Source organism: Haplochromis burtoni, unplaced genomic scaffold (assembly GCF_018398535.1).
Source record: "Haplochromis burtoni strain Fernald_Lab_line unplaced genomic scaffold, NCSU_Asbu1 Contig_229, whole genome shotgun sequence".
In the NCBI taxonomy this organism is placed as follows: Eukaryota; Metazoa; Chordata; class Actinopteri; order Cichliformes; family Cichlidae; genus Haplochromis; species Haplochromis burtoni.
This window is the reverse complement of record NW_024582590.1, coordinates 479,731-499,405: the sequence shown is the minus strand read 5'-3', so window position 1 is coordinate 499,405 and position 19,675 is coordinate 479,731. Positions and strand designations below refer to the sequence as shown.

Genomic DNA, 19,675 nt, shown 5'->3' with positions numbered 1-19,675 from the left:
AGGCAGTCAGTTTATTGGCTCGATGACCAGTTTAAGTTACTACTGAGTTCAACATAATATTGCACACAATGATCTAGAAAGGTGGTAAAGCAGCATATGCGCCATGATGGGCCTGGCTGTTCATTCATAAGTACACCGCTTTGTGAGTGTGCAGTCAGGTCTGCCCCGTGTGTGATGTCAGATTGTGGCAAACTAAGATGGGAGCAGCAAAAACATTCATCTCAAGGCTTCACTAAAAGGTTTCTGTAAACCAGAGATTATGGTTACATCCATCTGTTATATACAGTCTATGTTAATCTGAACTCTGCACCAAATGGGCTCAAAACAAACAAAACCCGGAAAGTGTTACAAGATTTTGACAGAGAATTTACAGCCTTGATTGGGACATTCTGTGACCTCTTGTCACTTTGGGTAATGCACTTGTGGTATATTATCAGGAATTATATTTCGTTAGTGCAATACATTTATACTTTTCTCACAAATCTATTGCTCAGAACTAGATATAAACAGAAACACATTAAATCCGCCCTAAAAACAACCACAGAACAAATACTTTTACAGTTTATTTGTATAATGTATGGATATGTTCCCATCGCACCAGAAAAACTCTGCTAAAGAGTTTAAACTAGCTGCTCACCTGTGATCATGTCAGTAAACGTCCTCACAAAGACAGGAAGACGTGTGTTTGTGTGTCTGCGTGTGCCGTGTCAGTGGTTCATGCAGAGGTGAGGCTGCCGCAGCAGGTGAAATGCTGCCATCTAGTGGCTGAAACTACACGCAAGAAAACTGTTGATTTAATCGATTTATTCGGTAGCACACTTTGCAGCTTCTTCCTGTTTCCACCTTTTCTGTATTTCAGCCCGTTTTTACATCACTTTTCTTTTAATTTAAAGTAATTGTTCCACTGTTTCCACCCACCTAACGGCACATCCAGGAACAACTGCCAAACACACCCTGTATAAACTGGAAATCCCGTGCCACGTGACAATGTTTACGTTACCCAGATAATCGAGTAGATTGTCGTGTGGCCGGACTCGCCAAAACAGCTGATTACGTGCCAGGAACAGGTGAGTCTGTGTGTCAGACACGTTTTATATCGAACAAAGCCAGACTCGCCCACCTGTAGCCAGCTGCGTTACGTTTGCTTCGCATACCTACGAACATACCTTCATGTTCTCTCAGTCCGAGTTTTCCTACAAATTATACCGGTTTTCTATTGCCTCGCGCTTTGGCTTAAAAACACACATTTTAAAACTTAAATCGTTACGTTTACAAGTTTATCGGGAGCGTACGTGTAATTCGGCGTGTTTTCAAAACGACATAAATGTCTTCTTAATATGAAAAATGTACATCTTCCTTGGGGAGGTTCAGCCGCTTCCTCGCACTTCCTGGGTATTTTCCCACACAGACTGAGCCTGACATCACACTGGGAGGTTGATAAAAGTTGATTTCGCTTTCGTCGACGGATTATATGTCGGCCGAACTGAAGAACAGCTCGGTACCAAGCTTCCCTGCGCCACTTCACCGCAAACTGGGTAAAGTAAGGAAAACAAGCCGGTTTACAATGTGCGGGCGGCGGGTGCGTTCACTGTCCGACCCGTAAGTTCTCTTGGGTAACTAACGTAGTAGACGCGGCTAAGCTAATGCTAAGTGGGGCTGTTAAAAAAAAAGGTTCTCGTTTTTCTCGTTGATGAGCTTGAAGTTCCCAGATGTTCCCTGAAAACACGTTAAAGTTTGGTAGATGTAAAAAAAAACAAAATGAGTCAACTTATTTTCACTTATGGTAAAGTTTCACTTTCGTTATTAACATGTGCTCAAAACGAGTCGCAGCTGATACAGAGTGTGCTATTTAATGAGGCTAAAGGTCGAAATGTTTTATATTTCCAGTGGCCACAGTTACGTCAGCATGTGCTGCAGACATAGCAGCAGCCTGGAAAACACCTGTGTGTGTGTGTGTGTGTGTGTGTGTGTGTGTGTGTATTTAACTTTAGTCACACTGTAACTCTTTATTGAATAGTTACTAACAGAACAGAGAAATATAGTCAATCCCATTGGAGTGAAATGAGGTGGAATTCAATTCATAGGACACTCCCTCAGTGACATCCGTTGCCAGTGGGCACTGTTAGGTTGATGCACAGCAATAAGAAAAAAAAAAGGTGTGACTCAGTTATTAGGATCATCTTGGTTTATTTTTGTCTCTCTCTCTCTTATAAATGGATGAAAGAGATGAGCTACTCCCGGAAGAGAGACGTAGATCTCACGGGCGCCTACGATCGCAGTTTGGAGCGTCAAATCGTGGAACAGGGCTCGAGCCTGCCGTGCAGAGATGAGGAGCTGTGGAGAAAGGTGGAGGGACTTATGAAGGAGGGAAATGCTCAGGAGATCCACTGCCTGGGTGTGGATCCACTGAGGGTGATGGAGGAGTCGCTCAAGGCAGTCACAGCAGTTGGATGGAGCAGACAAGTTGGAACCAGAGGAGGCCTGCAAGGCCTGGCCAAAGCCTTTGAGGTGCTGGAGCAAGCAGCCTTGAACCTGTACCTGGGTCCCTGGAGGAAGGAGTACACTGTAATCCAGGTGGGCCAGAAGGAGAAAAAAGTTCACGTGTTAAAATAATCAAATGTGATTTTAAAGTTTCACATTTTGTGTCCCAGATGTACTCCGGCACGTTCACGCATTACATCACCCCGGTGCTGTCGACGGCTCAGATCGAGAACCTGTTCAACCTGTTGGGCTACGAGCTCAACGCGTCATCATCTGAGCAGCTCCATCTCCAGACGCACAGAGTGAACTCCACCTCTTCGGATACCCTCCTTCGTTTGTCTTGCGCCTTCTTCCTGGCCCGCTGCGAGTGCCACTTTCTTACAACAGCGCTGGGGAAGCACTGCGGTGACACCCAGTGGGAGCTGAGCGCAGTGATGGAGAGGCAGCGAGGAAACGGCCTGCAGGTATGTGACGCTGATGCTGAGATCTTTTGTTTGTTTGTTTTTTTTCAGCCTTGGTGCAGCCAATCGCTTCATTGTCTGCCTCAAGCAAGCTGTTTTTAACTTCCACCCTTTAAAATCTTAAACGTTCCTCACTAACCCACTAATCTTGCTTTGTCGTACTATGTTTGGTCCAGGAGGGTGTACTGTGAGGCAAAATGTTTAGCAAAGAAAAGTGTCAATTGTATGATTTCTTTCTTCCTGCTAATAAATGCAACAGTAGGATATGAAATGCCTTAATTGACTTTATTACTTATACCTCCCTACAGGTTGCTGTGGAGAACACCAAGAAGATGCTGGAGGTTGGCGAGGCCCTAATGGAGCAGCCCGATGGAGACGTGGATCTGTACACCGATCCGGTTAATGAAGGGGACCCGCAGATGGTTGTCAACAAGGAAGAGAGTCCCTGCTCATTCATCTGGACGACAGCGGACAACGTATCACCCACCACTGTCAAAACACACAGCAACGGAACAACAGCATCATTCCCACCGCGAGAGTCGCTCACCGGCAGAAACTCCGCGGACAGCAAGAGGCCAAGCTGGCGTTCCCCTGGTGCTACGAGGCTGGGTGAAACAAACTCTGAGCCTCAAAGTCTGCAGGTAGATCCAATCGAGGCTCTGAAGAGCGAGGATGGCGACCACAACCTCTGCAGGTGCGTCCAGAACTCAGATTCTTGTTCTTACTGCTCTGAATGCAAAACCCTGCACGATGAGACCTGTGCAGTCCTTAAGATTTGCAGAAAGAATCTCCACAACGTGAAACAAGTGAAGAAAATGCAGAGTGGAGGCCTCAGATCACCCACTCTCACTGGCAGCAGTGCAGCAGTGAGCTCCTTACCTCTGAGTGAAGACCCCGCATCAATAATTGCTCTCCCTCCTGCCATCGCCTACCACGAATGCTGCGATCTCAACAATCCAGACCCTCAGATCCTGTGCCACAAGTGCAGAGTCTTCCACTTGAAATCCTGCAACGTGGCGAAATCCTGCCAGTCACTCCATCACAGCACACAGCTGGGAAAGTGCTCCTCCTGTAAAAAGTGGTGCTCCAGAAAGCCTCTGGTCCTGTGCAGATACTGTGGAAACGAATATTGTAGTGCCTGTTGGTTCAGAAATCCGCTTGCATGCAGCTGTGGCCAAACATTTGACCAGTCAACATCTGTGTGATAAAGGTCCGAAAAGCTTTGCACTTACGAGATGCATTTAGCAAAAGTTACAGTGACTTAAATCTGCGTACTGGAACTGAAAACGCTGCCTTGAAGTTCTGCCATTGTGCCATTTATTTGATATTTGCATGTAGCCTCGGTGTGGTGTGGTTTTGCGCTCGCAGGTCGCTTTGCGGTAACTCGTGACGCAAAAGCAAGTGTTTTATGTTTGTGTCCTGCAGTAAAAGGGTCAATGTGCCATTAAAGTGTACGTGTGGTAAACGTGTGTAACATGGGATGAATTGGCGTGATCACCGCGGTGTGGTGGGTATTATTTAATATAAAATCAGTCACAGCATTTAAAATGTAATTGCTTCATAACTAACACTAAGAACCTTCATTTTTCTGTATTAGAGAAGTTTTCAAAGATTACTTTTTGGCAGGTTATGTGGCTTTCCTTCTTTCTTTTTTTTTCTTTTGTTGTAATTTGCTGTGAAAGGTAAAAACAGCTGAAACTAACGTTTGTTGTAACTATGAAATTATTTTCTCGAGGAATCATTTGGCCGAGTGCTGAAATCTGCTTGTTTTTGCCTTTAAGGTGACTTCACTGTTGTCTAAAGCACATTTTCTGAAATGTCAGTGGCAGCTGGAAGCTTTGTTTTCCTAGCTTTTCCACTGTCGCCTTAATGCAACATCTCAGGAACACTTTAAGGGAGTCTTTCCACGTTTAGGACAAACATTTGTTTACACCAAATGATTTGTCAAACTGCATTGTACTCTGCTAATGCTGCAATGTAGCCTGACATGCACCCTTCCCAGAAATGTAGCTGCACGGCACAGCAGCGCCGACCTCGGCGGCGGTCATGCGTCTGTGTGATATTCATACACGGTGCAAAAACAAAAGGATAACACTTCTTTCTGTAAAAACCTTTTGTAACCACCGGTCAGCCTTCTACCAGAAACTTTTCCTGCACTAATTCACTGAGCGTTATGTTTACTTCTGTTTGAAATGAATTTGTGTTGCTGTCTTTAAAGACGTCTTGTAACTAATCCGAGTCTGTTTTTTATAACCATTCCTGCTGTTGTACTGTGACAGATGCTGCGTTAGCACATAGTTACTAATGTTAGAATATCTCATGATGACTGAGGGCAGATTGGACTTTGCATCATCTCGTGGTTCAAAGTGATATTATATCTATTTGTTATTGGGGTTTTTTTGGAACCAAAAATGTTCATATTTGGACAAAGATCACAGTAGCCAGAGCTTGGTGCTGCTTCGTCCTTTTTCAGGTGCTCAAGCACTCCCAAATGTCTTCACAGCACACTTAAATAAACTATAGATATAGTTGTAATAATGTTTTTTAGGATCATTTTTTCTGATATTATATTTTGCTAACTCATCTACAGCAGCCAGGCTTGTCCAGTGGTGTTGATGTCATGATGTTACAGTGCTCTCACATTGGTGCCGCTGCTTTAACAGCAGATGACATCATGGATCGACTCGTTTTTGGAACCGGCCCCCAGTGGCCACTAGAGAAACTTCTGGCATTTACCCACATTTACTCTTAAATTTTTAAATGCCTGAGAATGAAGTTGAACACAGTCAGGCTTTCTTTGCCTTAGCTGACTCAACAAAACCTGAAACCTCAGTTTGAGATATGAAGGAAAAACACAATGGTTAGCCACTTTGCTAAGCTAGCCTTTTTGTTTCGGATTTGATGCGTGCTCACATAATAAGGGGCAGTTTGTGGGGTCATGTGACTCCTCCCTCCACATAATGATCCTTGTGAGTGTCCCCTACTCCAGCGGTCCCCAACCCCCGGGCCTTGGACCGGTACGTGAGTCGTTTGGTACCGGGCCGTGAGAGTTGAGGCTCAGGTGTGAAATGTCTGGTTTTCAGCGTTACTTTGTTATCGTTAGCTCGGTTTTCCTGGGTCTTTTCACGTGTGTTATGAATAAATCTTTTTTTCGGTACTGGTACTAGTTTTATTTCTTGTATTTATCCGCAACACCTTAAAGGCCGGTCCGTGAAAATATTGTCGGGCATAAACCGGTTGGAGACCGCTGCGCTACTCCAAACAGGGATGTTGTCAGAAAATAAAAATATAACAGTAAAATGCTAAACTGTTGAAAGTTGGTGATTTTTGCACATTTTAATTCAAATTCAGTTCATTTTAAACTGAAACTCCGGTTATGTGTTCATCATTACCACGGTGGTTTAGCAGTTTGAGAAGTTTGTGACACAGAAAACTCCTTAAGCTTGACAAAGCTGGCTAAATCATTCATCTTGCTTCGTACCACAGCCCTCAGGTATCCTGTAGACAAAAAACCAGCTTTCATAACTTCTACAATTAACATTTTAATGACACAAATAATTGCTTATGTGTTGAAAAGCAGTTTCCACGCTTTATAAGGTAGCAATATTTTAGCCCACATCAGTGTTTTGGTGTTCCAGCTGTTGGAGCCTTTTAACTGAGTCCTGCCCAATCGTATCCTTTCTTCACTATGATGGAAGGCAACAACATTTAAAGATCCATTCTGCATCCTTTCAGCATTTATTGTCAAAGTACAGATCTGTGGTCCACAGAAACCAGAAGACACGTTCACATGTGCATCGCCAGTTAGCCAGTCTGCCCTGAGCAGGTGTTCACTCTATTCGTTGTGTGCCTGCCAGTTGATATTAATGAAGGTCTTTGTGTCCATGCGGTCGACGTAGAGGACGCCGTCCAGGTGGTCCATCTCGTGCTGGACGATCCGGGCCGACCAGCCACTAGCCTGCCACGTTACAGCTTCGCCATTTTCATTGAGACCTGCAGGGTGAGAAGACAGAAGCCCGAGACAAAGGCACACCTTACAAATGTGGACACTCTTAAATGAGACGTGTCACTGTTGAGCTTTAAGCATGCGTACCAGACACTTCCACAGACAGGTAGCGGGGAACCGTGGCAGAGAAGCCCGAGATGCTCTCACAGGCCTCCTGAAACAGCACCGTCCGACCATCCAGCACCCTCAGCTGTGGGTTCACAAAGATCCTTAGGGGCTGGACGGAGAGACCGCGGACCTCCCTCGTGGCAGGCGAGCTCTCTTCAAACATTTTTTGGGGATATTCCAGAGCCAGGATCCGGAGTGGCACGCCAATTTGAGGCGCACTCAGTCCCACGCACTCAAGCTTCCTCATTACTGCCACCATAGTTTTAATGACACGCTGGATCTCAGGTCCTGTTACAGCTGAAGGGTCCACAGCAGCTGCATGTGAACGCAGCACCGGGTCTCCTACCTGACACACATGGCTGTACGGAGGACTGGGGGGAGATATGATCTTGCGTTTGACGTACTGCAGGTAGGAGCGCACTTTGACGTTGCTGGATAAGGAGCGTCTACAGGGTGAGGTGTGTGGAAGACGGGTGGAAGCTGCTGCCATCAGGCTCAGGGCTCCGGAGCGATGGCCTTTAGATGCATACAGTCTGAGCCCGGTCCAGGAGAGCTGGAGCAGAGACACTGAGGACGTGTTCATGGTGGGACTGAGACAAAGAGACAAAAGGAGGCCATTTAGGTCGGTCAGAGAAAGCAAAGATATCTTTTGACACTTTGTTGACTTCCATCAGTAAGAAGGTTTAAAATACTGCTCATTCCTCTTCTTTTAAGAGGTCACCACAGATCATCACATCTGCCACCGCATCTCTAGCATCCCCATGCCTGTTTTTTGTTACTGCCACCATCTCCAAACCATACAGCAGATCTCACCACCACCTTCTAAGCCTTCTTTTCAGTTGCATGCTTTCCTTCTGTCATAAATCACCACTGACACTCCCCTCCACCCACTCCACCCTGCCTGTACGCTCTTCTTCACCTCCCTGTGTACTGTACGGGCATTTAAACTCACCGATCTCCTCCTCTCATTCACACAGGTAACCATACAAATAAAAAATAAACTGTGATGTCTGAAAAACTAAAGAGGCCGTAACAACACTGCTAAACTGGTAATGGTGCCGTCATGAAGAATAACAAAAAAACTCAATTTCCCAGATCGCACCTGTGTTTCCGAACCAAAACAAAGATGGCGGACACCGGCTAACACGAGAGGGCCGCAACTTGGAATTTTAAAAAAATATTTTTAAGTGTTTAGTGGACACCCTTTTTATTTTAATGACTACAACTAACACGTCCGGTAAGTCTTACGGCCTTCTATATTTTCAAGCATCGCCGTTTGATGCAGAGAGCTCGATGGTTAGCTCTGTCATTGAAATATAAGCTTATACCCAAGAGCTACAAACTGCTGCTAGCATTACCAGCCACCCTTGAACTTGTTTATATCGCCGCGCGATTTCTTACATCACGCTCTTTAATATTACCCTCAGCACACATCAATTAGAGAAACACCTGTTTAGCGTTAAGTCAGACACCACCTAGCGGTTTGTCCAGGTGCAACGAAACATGCGCGCCAGTTCAAGAGCGACCGTGAGCTGTTGAAGCTAGGTCGTTAGCATGTTGATGTAACAATGAATAAAAATAAAAAGTCAGATAACTGTCAGCACTGACTGAGCGCAACAAAAATGAAGCCTTGCAGCTTCCCGTTACCTCATAGAACCGTCTGAGCTCCGCTTTGGATTAGACAAGACCGCATAGTTTGGAGGGTGAAGTCAGGGCAGAGACATTCACGGCTCCGGTAAAGTTCTTCCTGGTCAACCACGCTTTCACAATAAAAGTCCATGTGCTTACCTATGTAATAGAGCAGCCCTTTTTTGTCATTGTGCATGTACAACGAAATATGGGCCAATTATGGCCAATAGAAAAGGCACACACGGGAGAACAAAGTGCTCAAAAGTAGTGCAAAGGACTTGATCTAAGTATACAGTGCATGTGTGAGTGAGTTACTCAGACCGTGGCTCGGATCAGATGATTGCATCACGTAAACATGTTTTGTAATAAAAACAAACAAATAGAATCAATAGACACATTTATTGGCTGCATAGATATTAATTATCATAGGAAATTAAATCTTATTAATTAATTAAATGTTTAATTTTAATTAAATGAAATTAAATGACTGATCTTGAGCAATTTTTATACAGTTAACTAGTTAGTTCAAATTTAATAACGTATAAACTTATTGAAGAAAGATGGGAACACCATAATATCCATCAGTTTATATCTCTATATATCCATATACTGCTTTAACATTTATTTCTCCTTTTTATTTCATATTGTACTGTGTTCAACTTTACAGCAGATTCATCTCAAACTGGTAAATGTCTGTTAGGCCTTTAAAGCCTGAACCATTAAATAGTTGACAAATAATAATGATACTTTTTATTTTAGAATCGAGTTGAATTGAATCTTCTCACAATTTAAAAAACTTGTAGTTGAGTTTTAACCCTTTAAAGCCAAGCATATCGTATTTGATACATGTGTTTTTGTGAGTTTTTGAGACTTCTACATCATCAGCGTGACTTTTTTTACCCTCAAAAAATGATATAAATTGCATGACACATTTTTAATTCCTAAATTGCAAACATATGGCTAATGTAGCAAATGTGATACAAATTAAAACTCATATATGCAGATTAAAATGTGATATATTTTTAGATATATTAGTCTAAAGGTTCAACAAACACTCCATTATCAAAAAACGAAAGATTTCTGGCTGTTATTTTATGGTTCAGGTTTTAAAAGGTTACCTGGTATCATGTTTGCTGAATCTTTGTGCAATCTATTAGTTTTTCGAGGAGGGAAAAAATAACACCGATGACGAAGTCTGAAAAACTCAAACATGAAGCAAATTTGACACACTTGGTGTTACAGAGAGAGACGGGGTTTCTTGCTTCCTAAGCTTTTATTTTGAAATGCTAAATAAAGGCATGCAAAGGAAGTTATTTGCAACATTTTTTTTTTAAAAAAAAAGCCGGGGATGTTCAGATGCGTGACATCCTCAACTTGCCGGTACATGTCCAGCTGTGGTGGTTCGGGGGTTTAAGGAGGTGCAGCGGGCTGATGCTCTCCTCCGTCTCCCTCCACACAGCCCGCGGAGCTGAGCCATGGACGGAGGGGAGCTGCGGGCTGGACGCATGCAGAGCTTCTCTAAGCTGCCTGTGTGGATCATAGAGCATGTCTGGACTCACAAGATGATGGATATACAACAAGGTTGGTTCTGGGGATTTTAATAAAAAGTTTTAACACAACAAAAACTTTATTGAACTCCTTTGTCTGAGTGTTTTTTATATTGATGTAGAAGAAACATATACATGAAACTTGCAAAGCTAATCTCAAACAGCAGAGATAAAGAAAGTCTTAGAAACAAATGTATTCATGCCTTTGCGTTTGCTTGTGACATGCTGGCTTCATTTTGTGTGCTCACAGTTTTGGACCTGTCCAGCTGGCCAGATGTGGACTCCCAACCTCTGAGCCTGGAAGACTCGTGGAGGCTGCGCGTCGTCTCTGCTCAGGTCTATTCCATCATAAAGAGCAGGGACCTGGAGCACTTTGAGAGGGTGATAGGGTTTCTGGAAACCACGTACCGACTTCTACCCAGACTGGTTCCTGCCATCAAACACATGAAGATCATGTTTGGCCTCAAGACCATGGTAGGGAAATAAGTAGTGGTCCAGTAAGCATGTACAGGAATGTCAAATGGGGTTGTTTCTTCGTGAACGTTCACCTCCTGGTGGTTCCTGTGTCTCCTTCCAGGTCATTATGTGGATGCTCAAAGAGGGCCGGGGAATGGTTGACACTGTGTCAAAAATCGGCCAGTTCTTCCCGAGCAAACTCCCCGAGTACCAAGACCAGTGTGTAAGTGACCTGCCCTGCACCGGAACTAACTGGAAGCCACTGTTGAACTGGTGGAGACCAAAACTGAGTTAAAAGTACCTGCCTTATATTATGCATAACTCACCGAACAGCTCCGAACCACTGGGGCACAAAGCCTCCGGGGGTGTCCTGTTGGGTCTGAGTGGGTTACAGGATCGGACTTGTCCTGGCACGTCCAGTCGGAGGCTTTGTTATGTTCATGAGCTTGTGTGTGCTGCTGCTGTCTTGTCCTGCTGAGGGAGGCTGCTACCTTTGAGCAGTGTTGTTGTCCGTTGGGGTGCGTTTTGTCCGCCGCGGTGTTTGGTTGGGTGGTAAAACATGTCGAGACCGAGGTTTCCCAGCAGAACTCAGCACTGGAACACAGTGATGGCTGTTGTTCACCTCACCTATCAATGATTTTATTATTGTGGCTGATTGAGCTCTCATAAATGTCTCATACATGTTGCATCGATTGTTTCCTTTAAATGAACCCCTTAGACATCAGGAAGAAAGATGGATGGATGGATACTTTTTGATCCCACATAGAAAATGATTGTGTTACAGCAGGATTAAGAATATAAATGATACATTTTTATAATAAATATTCAAGAAAGTTAAAGGAAAAGTTCAGATACCAGACAGGAAGCATCAAACTCTGGATGTCTTCCATAGTTTGTGGGGGGGTTTCCTGCCTCCCTCCACTCACCCCCAAACCGTTACTCAGATGGCCGCCCCTCCCTCAGTCTGTGAGGCTGGCTCTGCTGGAGTTTTCCTTCCCACTGTTGCCAAGTGCTCATACTGGGTTGTTTGACTGATGGAGCTTTCTCTGTATGTTGTCCTGACAAAATAAAGTGTTGTGAGGCGACTGCTGTTGCGATTTGGCGCTATATAAATAAAACTGAATCGAACTATTTGTTAGTTTTTGCCTCCTCACAGATGGCACACTGGTGGTGTGCTGTCATAGACTGTATATAATAGATGTACTTCATCGCTGTGACCTCTTTCAGTCCTCTTTCTGAAGCCTCGAGCGAGGCGCTTTTATTCTGTAAATAAAATAAATCGTGCATAACATTTTGTGTTGTTGCATATTGAAAAATGTGATAGCATACCTGGAATTGGCTTTTGGGAACAGTTACAGTTGCCTGCATGAAAAACTTTACTTATATCAACAGGTGATTCTATGTGTTCTGGTGTTTTTTGCACAGAGCCAACGAGAAATGTTCCTCATGAGGAAGAACCACCTGGACTTTAGGACTCTGGCGCAAACACTTGCTATGGACAAAGACAAACTTGAACATTACATTAAGGTAAATCTCCTGTAAGTGATTATGAGACAGATCCAGAATATTCTATATACATTTCAGTCCCAATATATTCATGGCCTACGTGATTCATGCACATTCAGCACATTTCTAAATCATACAGTTTGGGATTTGTTGGATAAAGGCATTGCAGTTTCCCCAAAGTTATGCTTTGAGACACAGTGCTGTTCACAATAATCAGTCGGGTTTGATCAAACCTCGAATGTTTGGAATTATCATAAAGGCAACCCTGCATGTATTTGTACAACTAGATTTCTTAGTAGAGAAAAACTCATCCCAGCTGGGCCAAAAATGAAGCGGTCCTAACTGTGGCCAGCAGGGTGCGCTGCAGAGCTACGATGTACAAAATCTTTCCGTGAGCTGCAGAGTCGTAGCGCTGCCAACCTGAAAAAGTGATCAAGCGTGGAGGAGCAGTAATGTGCTAGAACTTTGGACATTGGCTGCTCGTTCTCAGTCCTTGCACCACTTCCAGAGGAATGTTTTTTTTTACACTTAGCTTGAATCATTCAAGCAGTTTGACAGACATAAAGTCATATTTTTGCACCAACAAAGTGATTCCCAAACACGTCTTTCATGATTGCATGCTCAGTCATCCAGGTAAAGAAATCCCAAAAAGTTGATTCTGCCCATCTGGACGTAGAAACGGAGTGTGGCTCAAGACTTTTGCACTTATTATGCTGAATTTCATGGGATGATGCCTTTTGTCTGTCTTGCAGAATGACATGGACGAGCAGTATGGGGAACGGTATGCCCAGAAAGTCGAGGACAGGCTGCTGCATTATCTCCACGAGCTGGATGCTGTGTTACAAGGAGATACCTACATTGATAAGGTGTGTGTGTGTGTGTGTGTGCAGGGTTTAAAGATGCGTTTGTAAAAATGAGAGTTTGAATGTAGATAAACTGTCCCGTTGGCTCTACAGCGACCTCATGTGGTCAAAAACTCCACAAGTTTCCTTTAAGATTGTTGATGAGGGAAATGAAGAAGAGCAGAAATGCCAGCAGTGAGAATGTCTCGCTGTGATAACTGAACATTTGTGCTTCACTAGATCCTGAAGAAACAGAGCCCTGTGACTGAAGAGGAGAAGCTACTTTTAGAGGTGATAAGCTCTGACTCCACCACCATAGCTGCGACCCTGAAGAAGCTGCTGCACTGCGGTAAGAAACAGCTCAACATGAAAAGTTCACCTCAAGTTTACGTCATAAAAAGATAATAACTTTATATTTTATTGTATTTTAGGGTAGATTTCTTTAGCTTTGAGTCGTGGCTTTTACCATTTCTGCTGTTTCTTTTTATTTATGTAATTTTCTCCTTTTAAACTGTATATTTTTACTGTTAGGACACAAGCAGGATTCGATCTTTGTGTGAAATTATGAATATCCACTGCTATCAGTATCAAGCGTGTCGCTGTTCTCTTTCTTTAGATGCTGCTTCCTGTCGTCAGTCGTCGATATCTCGGTCGCCTCAACTCTTTAAGTCGGCTTTAAGCCAAACTAATCCAGATGTTCATCCAGAGGAGGCTCCTCGCGACGTGTCCGAAGACGGCTTCAGTTTTTCGGACAGGAGCTCAGACGTTAGAGGACATCAGCAACCAGAGGAGGAAGATGAGGTGAACAAGAGAGCGGAGGAAGAGGGCAGTCAGGGAAGCAGCACAAGTGTTCAGGAGGCGGCCCCCACCCCTCAGTTCTGCTCCAAACACCAGCGATGGGTGAAGAGCATCCTGCGGGGATGCTCGGAGGAGCTTCTCCTTCAGCCAAACGTTTCCTCATCTCCCCTGCTCTTCCCGTCGTCGTCTTCTACTTCTTCATCGCAGGACCTCACACCATCTGACCTCATCCCCTGTCCGTCCGATCAGCCACCTTCGCAGACCCCCAGCCCTCCTCGGGCAGCAGTCCAAGCATCCAGAACAGCAAAACCCAAATACAGGCGCAGCTCCGGGTCACTCGGATCCTCAGGCGACACCTCACAAGCACAAATTCTGCCTCAGGCCTCGTCTGCTCGGGGCTCTCCGCTGCCTGCTCTGCTGTCACCGGTGGTCCGACTGGTGAACATCGGCTCCTTCGAGACGAGCTGTAAACACCAGCAAGCATCACCAAAGCAGCTTCTTCTGGCAGCTTCTTCCAGTTCGGAGATGCTAAGTTCTCCACACCATCACACCTCAGGACACGTAAAAGACAAAAACAGTTCATCTCGCTCTGCCTGGTGTCAAACCCCGACTGAACAGAGAAAGCTCAGACGGGTCTGCAGTACCAACAGACACAAGGAGGATTTGGAGGCATTTGCTCAAACCCCCCAGCAGCTTGTTCAGGACCCAAGTACCTCTCAGATGGGTGTTCCAGCCACAGCCAGTGACATCAGTGTCTCTGGACCTCCTCAGAAAGGTGCTCAGTCAGAGAGTTTGTTCTCCGCCTGTGCTGCCAATCAAATCACACCATCTTCCAAGTCATCTAAAAAAGTCGTCCCTCGGAGCTCTCTTCGCCATCGTCAGCCACAAAAGAACAGCAGACCTCGATCAGGAACCGCCCAATGCTCCTTCTCTGCCGCAGGCAGGGACAAAACCAGCCGAGGCCTCAGAGCTCAGCTGAGGCTATCGCTGCCCAGTCAGGGTGTGCTGCTGCACTCCAAGCTGCTACAACCCTACGTGAGTCTTACCAGGCTGAGCTCTGAGCAGTGTCACCTATCGACCCGAAGGAAAGCCTCAGCCGGGCCGGAAGAGCCCGTGGAGCAAGGCAGCGACGGCGAGGAAGGGAGGATGCAAGAGGAGGAAGACTCTTCCTTCGATGTGAACGCTCTTTACTCCACTGATTCTTCAAGCAGTGACGGAGAGGAGTCACCTGACCGTGACCCTGATTATAGACCTCACATCAAAAAGAAAAGACTTCTGTTAGAGTATGAAAATGCGAGAGTGCTCAGTCACGGTGACAGCAGTTGAACTAATTTCTCCTACTCGAGTACTCGAGTTTTTAGAATATTTTTAGATGCCGCGTGAAGATACAGCCATCAGTGCTCATGATCTGCCTGTTCTTGTGAGCCAACACGGTTCCTCTACGCTAACTGAATGTAGATGTGCAAAACACAGAACATAGAATTGTTTTAAATAGATTTGTCTCCCTATTAAAATGTGAAGAAGGTAGCACTCAAACACGTTCAACGGAAAGGAAAGAAAAGCTTCTTGTAAACGTTTGTATGGTGCAGCTTTATTGTAGCAGGTGTGTATCGAGTGTTCGGGTTTATCATAACAGGTCTCTGATTATATAATTGAGAATAAACAACACAGAGGGGATCGTTGTGTTTTCGTAATGTGTTTTGTTTGGCTCCGTCAGCAGGTCCAACGTTTCAGGACTTTTACCCCACCTGGAAGTCCAGACCGAGGTAAATGTTTCTGATTATATAATTTCCACTTGCACAGCTAACTTTCCTGTTTTCACTTCACACGACATAAAAACAAGGATACGCTTTTTTTTTAACCGCCTATTAAATGTAAAGTTTTTCTCAAAACGTTCTCCAAGTGGGGAACCAGCTTCTTATAGAAAGCACACATCAGTGCAAACCTTTTCACTGAGCCACAGCACAGAGCACTGCTGTGTAACGATGTGCTCTAACTCTGATGGTCAAAGCTGTAAAATCAAGTTACACATGAGGGTTATCTTCAGTTTACACACAGTATAAAAGCTCAGGAAGCTTTGAGCTGATGCACAGGAATGCACTGTGAGGCTGCAGACTAAGAGAAGATAACGCAGACTGGAAGCTCGTCCGTTTGTTCAGATGAGGTGAAACTAGAGCTCGTTGGCCACAGAGACGCTGCTTATGTTTGGAGGAAGAACAGAGAAGCGTACAACCCAGTTGTATTCCCAGTTCTCATCTGGTTCCTAACACCTCTTTATTTTTATGTTGTATTTTTGTTTATTTTTGTTTAAGCTATGACACCAGTCTGTCCAGGGCTAACACACACAGACGGACAATCGCACTCACATTCACACACACAATTAACCTAACCCCACTAACGGCATGACTCTGGACTCTCTGGGTGCTCCCACAGAGGAACATGTCACCTCCACACAGAAAGGTCCTGCGTGGGGTTCAAAACCAGGCTTTTGTTGCTGCGAGGCAACAGTGAGAACCACTGCAGGATGATGACAGAGCGACTAAAACAGATGAATATTTGCTGGCTGGTGGTGTCGTGTGGCTTTAACAGTATTACTGCTGAGCTGTGCTGTAGTGCTTTTGGTTCTATCGCCTGGCGTCACTGCCAGCACTGCTTCTAGTTGGTTTTCCTCTCCGTACTCCAAGGACCAATCACTGGTAGTCGTGCATACTTTTCCTCTGCAGGACATCTACAAGTCACGGGTCAGCACCGAGGTCAACCATCGTCCCACCCACTCTGTTTGCAGATGCGTATTTACACAGGTCTATTGGAGGGAACAGTAAATAAGCGCAGCGTCATGGTGGGGGTAAAATGAGGACGTTGTTAACTAGCTTAACTCATCCTGGCCTTGAATGATGGAGCCAGGATAAAAAGATAAACAGAGCAAACAGCTAGTGCAGTGTTACCTGGAACTGCTACTTTCTTCTGTGGTTTTTGAGTCGTCTCCTTTTGCACATTTGTGCTCGTATATCTCAAAAACCATTAACGATGAAAGCCTGAAATGATCACGGACTTGCTTTAGTTTGCATTTTTGTGAAATATAATTAAACGCCATTCAGAAATTGTCAGTAACTATCTTTTGCAATGTGATTTTTTTATTAGTTTGTGCTTGAATACAGGTCTTTGCAGGACAGGATACAAAGGAAGATGAGATGTACGTCACGTGATGAACTCGGACCCTGCGATGTGGTTTAACCACAGTTTGTGTGCAGCTAAACGCCGTCCCCAGAGGCTTTTAAACCTGTAAAATCAGAACCTGCAAAGCTGACAGGTTGCAGATGTCAGACGTGCTTCTTTCTTCCTTGTGTTTTCTGTATGGAGATGTAGGCCAACACAGACACAGAGTTTACTGACATCAGTGATGTGGAGAAGCACAGGAAGGGGATGAGTAGGCTCTACTTCCTAAGGAAGTTAAGATCCTTCAGTGTGTGCACCAAAATGATGAGAGCTGGTACCCTCCACCCTGTGGTGGAGAGAACGTGACCGTGACAGTGTTGTTCCATGACGGATACTGGACATACTGGACATACTGGACAGGCAGCAGAGCTCCTTTTCAAACAGACCGGTTCAGTTTTGCTGCCTCAAACACAGAGACAGAAAACCTTCACGTCTCATGCTGCCACCTTCTATAATCCAATATATCTGCCACAGAGATCAGCATGTGACCTGTTACCACCTACAACACAATCTAAATCACATCGAGGTGACAGTAACCGTTATTCGCCATTATAAACAAAGTGGAGTTATTACGATGATTTCAGCTACTGTCAGTGCGTCCTGTTTTATTTTCATTTTGCTGCGTGTGTCTGATGTAAGTCCCAGAGACGGTCATTTCTGAGCTTTCCCATAAGACCTTAAGTCCTTTCTTTCATTGTTGTTGTTGCTTCTTTAATCATCTTTTAACTTTCTGAGCTTTCGCTGATGTTAAAATAAAGCGACTCATATGAAGCACTCACATCAGTCTATTGGCTGATATCACCAGATGCTGGTGCATCCCTGCTGAAAATGAATTTAGTCATTTTTCTTTATTTAAATAAGGATTATGGTCTCGGCTATTCTTCTTGGCCTTCGGTTGTTCGACAGCCACACGAAACTTTGCAAGGTGACACAAGAAGCCAAAATATCTGGTTAGTAACTCTTTCTCTTATTTGCTCAAACAATATTTTTTATGGTTATCTGTGAGTTAAAGGGATTAACAAGAAACAGGGTTTTATAAATGTTTACAAGTATAGATTCATCTGGCTCTTGTATTTCTAATAAGACACATTTCCTCACATAGATAGAAATTAAACAGGGAAAACAGTTTTTTTCTGGCTGTTTGTGCCAATAAACACAGTTTTAGTTTTTTAGCATTTTGAGGCAGGACATTTGAAGAACTTGCCAACTTTGCACATCGAGTTCGTTCTGATTAGGAGGCAGAATTTTGCAGGATCTCCCCAAAAGCATGAAACAAAAACAAGAGAAACAGAAGTCACACAATAACATTGAAAAGGCATTCTTCAGTCTTCCTGCTGAGACTTTAAAGTCTTCTATTATTTGTAAATTGTGTTTACCTCACAGTATAAAACACCTTGAGTAAACTGTTCTTGTCATTTGTTGCTATACAAATAAAACTGATTTGAATTGAACTGAAAATAAAAGGCAGATGCAGCCACTGTGGCTTTCATTGGTTAGTGAAGTCCTGCTATGAAACCTCCTGCTGAGTGCTTCTGCCACTGTCATGTTAGCTTTCCTTCTCATTCAGATGCCACAGGAGAATCTTATTTACAAATTAATTTCATGGTCCCCTCAATAAAACTCGTTTGCTACAGCTGCTTCTGTCAGACGCCACTCAGATGCCCATAGCTCCATATGGAGGAGATCACCACCACAAAAACAATCCACCCTCTGTGAAAGGACGAAACCATCCACAGCACAGCAGCAGATTAAAGATGGGGCAGAGGCTGTTGCTTTTTTGTAAACAGGAGTCACTCCCTGCTGGTCAGTGGGCAGAACGCTGGCTTCACCTCTCAGACCTGAAAGCTAGAGGAGAGTCTCCTTTTCATTGACATTATTTTGAAATGACTGCATGATGCTTGACTGATGGGCCGTTGCATAAAGAGTAGTTTCCACCTCTTCACTGCCAGCCAGTCAGAGTGCTCACTGTAACTGTCGAGCATTAAGTGTGTTTGGTTTGAAGTTCTGTTTGTTTGTCGGCTATTGATTGAGGACACAGTGACTGGCTGTCCACACACGTGAATGCATAACATGTTTTTCTCAGTCAAGCGTCAGTCTTAGTATTTTATAGCCTCCATGAACCAGTAACTTTTTGTCTTGGTACGGGACGTAAAAGCGTAAATGATGTGCAGGAGCTGCAGAGACTGTAAATCGTTCTAAGGTGGTTCGGTTTGGAGGAGTTCACTGACCACTCAGTGAGCACACAGAGCCCAAATCATCACTCCTCCTCCACCGTGCTGACAGCTGCTCTGAGGCCTTTCCTCTGAACGTTCTGCTGTGTATCATAGACAAACATCTCCACTTTGGTCTCGTCTGTTCCAGACGTTTTGTGCTTTGTTTTTTGCCGTTTACTTGAGTATTGTGTAGTCTGACCTTGGGGTGAATTCGTTGGGGAGTTCTCGCTATAGAATGATGGACTTGTTCTGAAATGACCTCTGAGATGGATGAGCAGCAGCACTTTCTGATGTCTTTCCTTCTTGGTTCTCCAGATCTCCAAACTGCCAGGACCTCATCACTTACCGATGATCAGATAATCTAGTGCATTTGATAGACAGCATCTGGCTGCTGCTCACACTCTTTACATCA

The 19,675-nt window shown here is 44.4% G+C and overlaps 3 protein-coding genes across 5 annotated transcripts; 2 read left to right on the top strand and 1 right to left on the bottom strand.

Moving 5' to 3' along the window:
- Positions 1–769: 769 nt before the first annotated feature.
- spata2l (spermatogenesis associated 2-like) lies at positions 770–5,915 on the top strand. Of its 3 annotated transcripts, none has more exons than XM_005937443.3 (4): positions 770–1,067; positions 2,225–2,574; positions 2,652–2,945; positions 3,251–5,915. In XM_005937443.3, exons 2-4 carry the CDS (start codon positions 2,227–2,229, stop codon positions 4,145–4,147), a joined length of 1,539 nt encoding a protein of 512 aa, XP_005937505.1. In that variant the 5' UTR covers positions 770–1,067; positions 2,225–2,226; the 3' UTR covers positions 4,148–5,915. The 3 variants fall into 3 exon arrangements, with proteins under 3 accessions (XP_005937505.1, XP_005937504.1, XP_005937506.1); XM_005937442.3 differs by lacking the exon at positions 770–1,067 and adding an exon at positions 1,074–1,535; XM_005937444.2 differs by lacking the exon at positions 770–1,067 and adding an exon at positions 1,074–1,540.
- Positions 5,916–6,664: 749 nt separating this feature from the next.
- pdf (peptide deformylase, mitochondrial) lies at positions 6,665–8,826 on the bottom strand. Its single transcript, XM_005937445.2, has 3 exons — positions 8,704–8,826; positions 7,036–7,646; positions 6,665–6,935 (listed from the first exon to the last, which is right to left on the bottom strand). Exons 1-3 carry the CDS (start codon positions 8,706–8,708, stop codon positions 6,778–6,780), a joined length of 774 nt encoding a protein of 257 aa, XP_005937507.1. The 5' UTR covers positions 8,709–8,826; the 3' UTR covers positions 6,665–6,777.
- On the top strand, positions 8,185–18,117 carry LOC102291381. Its single transcript, XM_005937449.2, has 8 exons — positions 8,185–8,293; positions 10,145–10,266; positions 10,483–10,706; positions 10,810–10,911; positions 12,114–12,215; positions 12,947–13,060; positions 13,277–13,385; positions 13,653–18,117. Exons 2-8 carry the CDS (start codon positions 10,161–10,163, stop codon positions 15,158–15,160), a joined length of 2,265 nt encoding a protein of 754 aa, XP_005937511.1. The 5' UTR covers positions 8,185–8,293; positions 10,145–10,160; the 3' UTR covers positions 15,161–18,117.
- Positions 18,118–19,675: the final 1,558 nt, after the last annotated feature.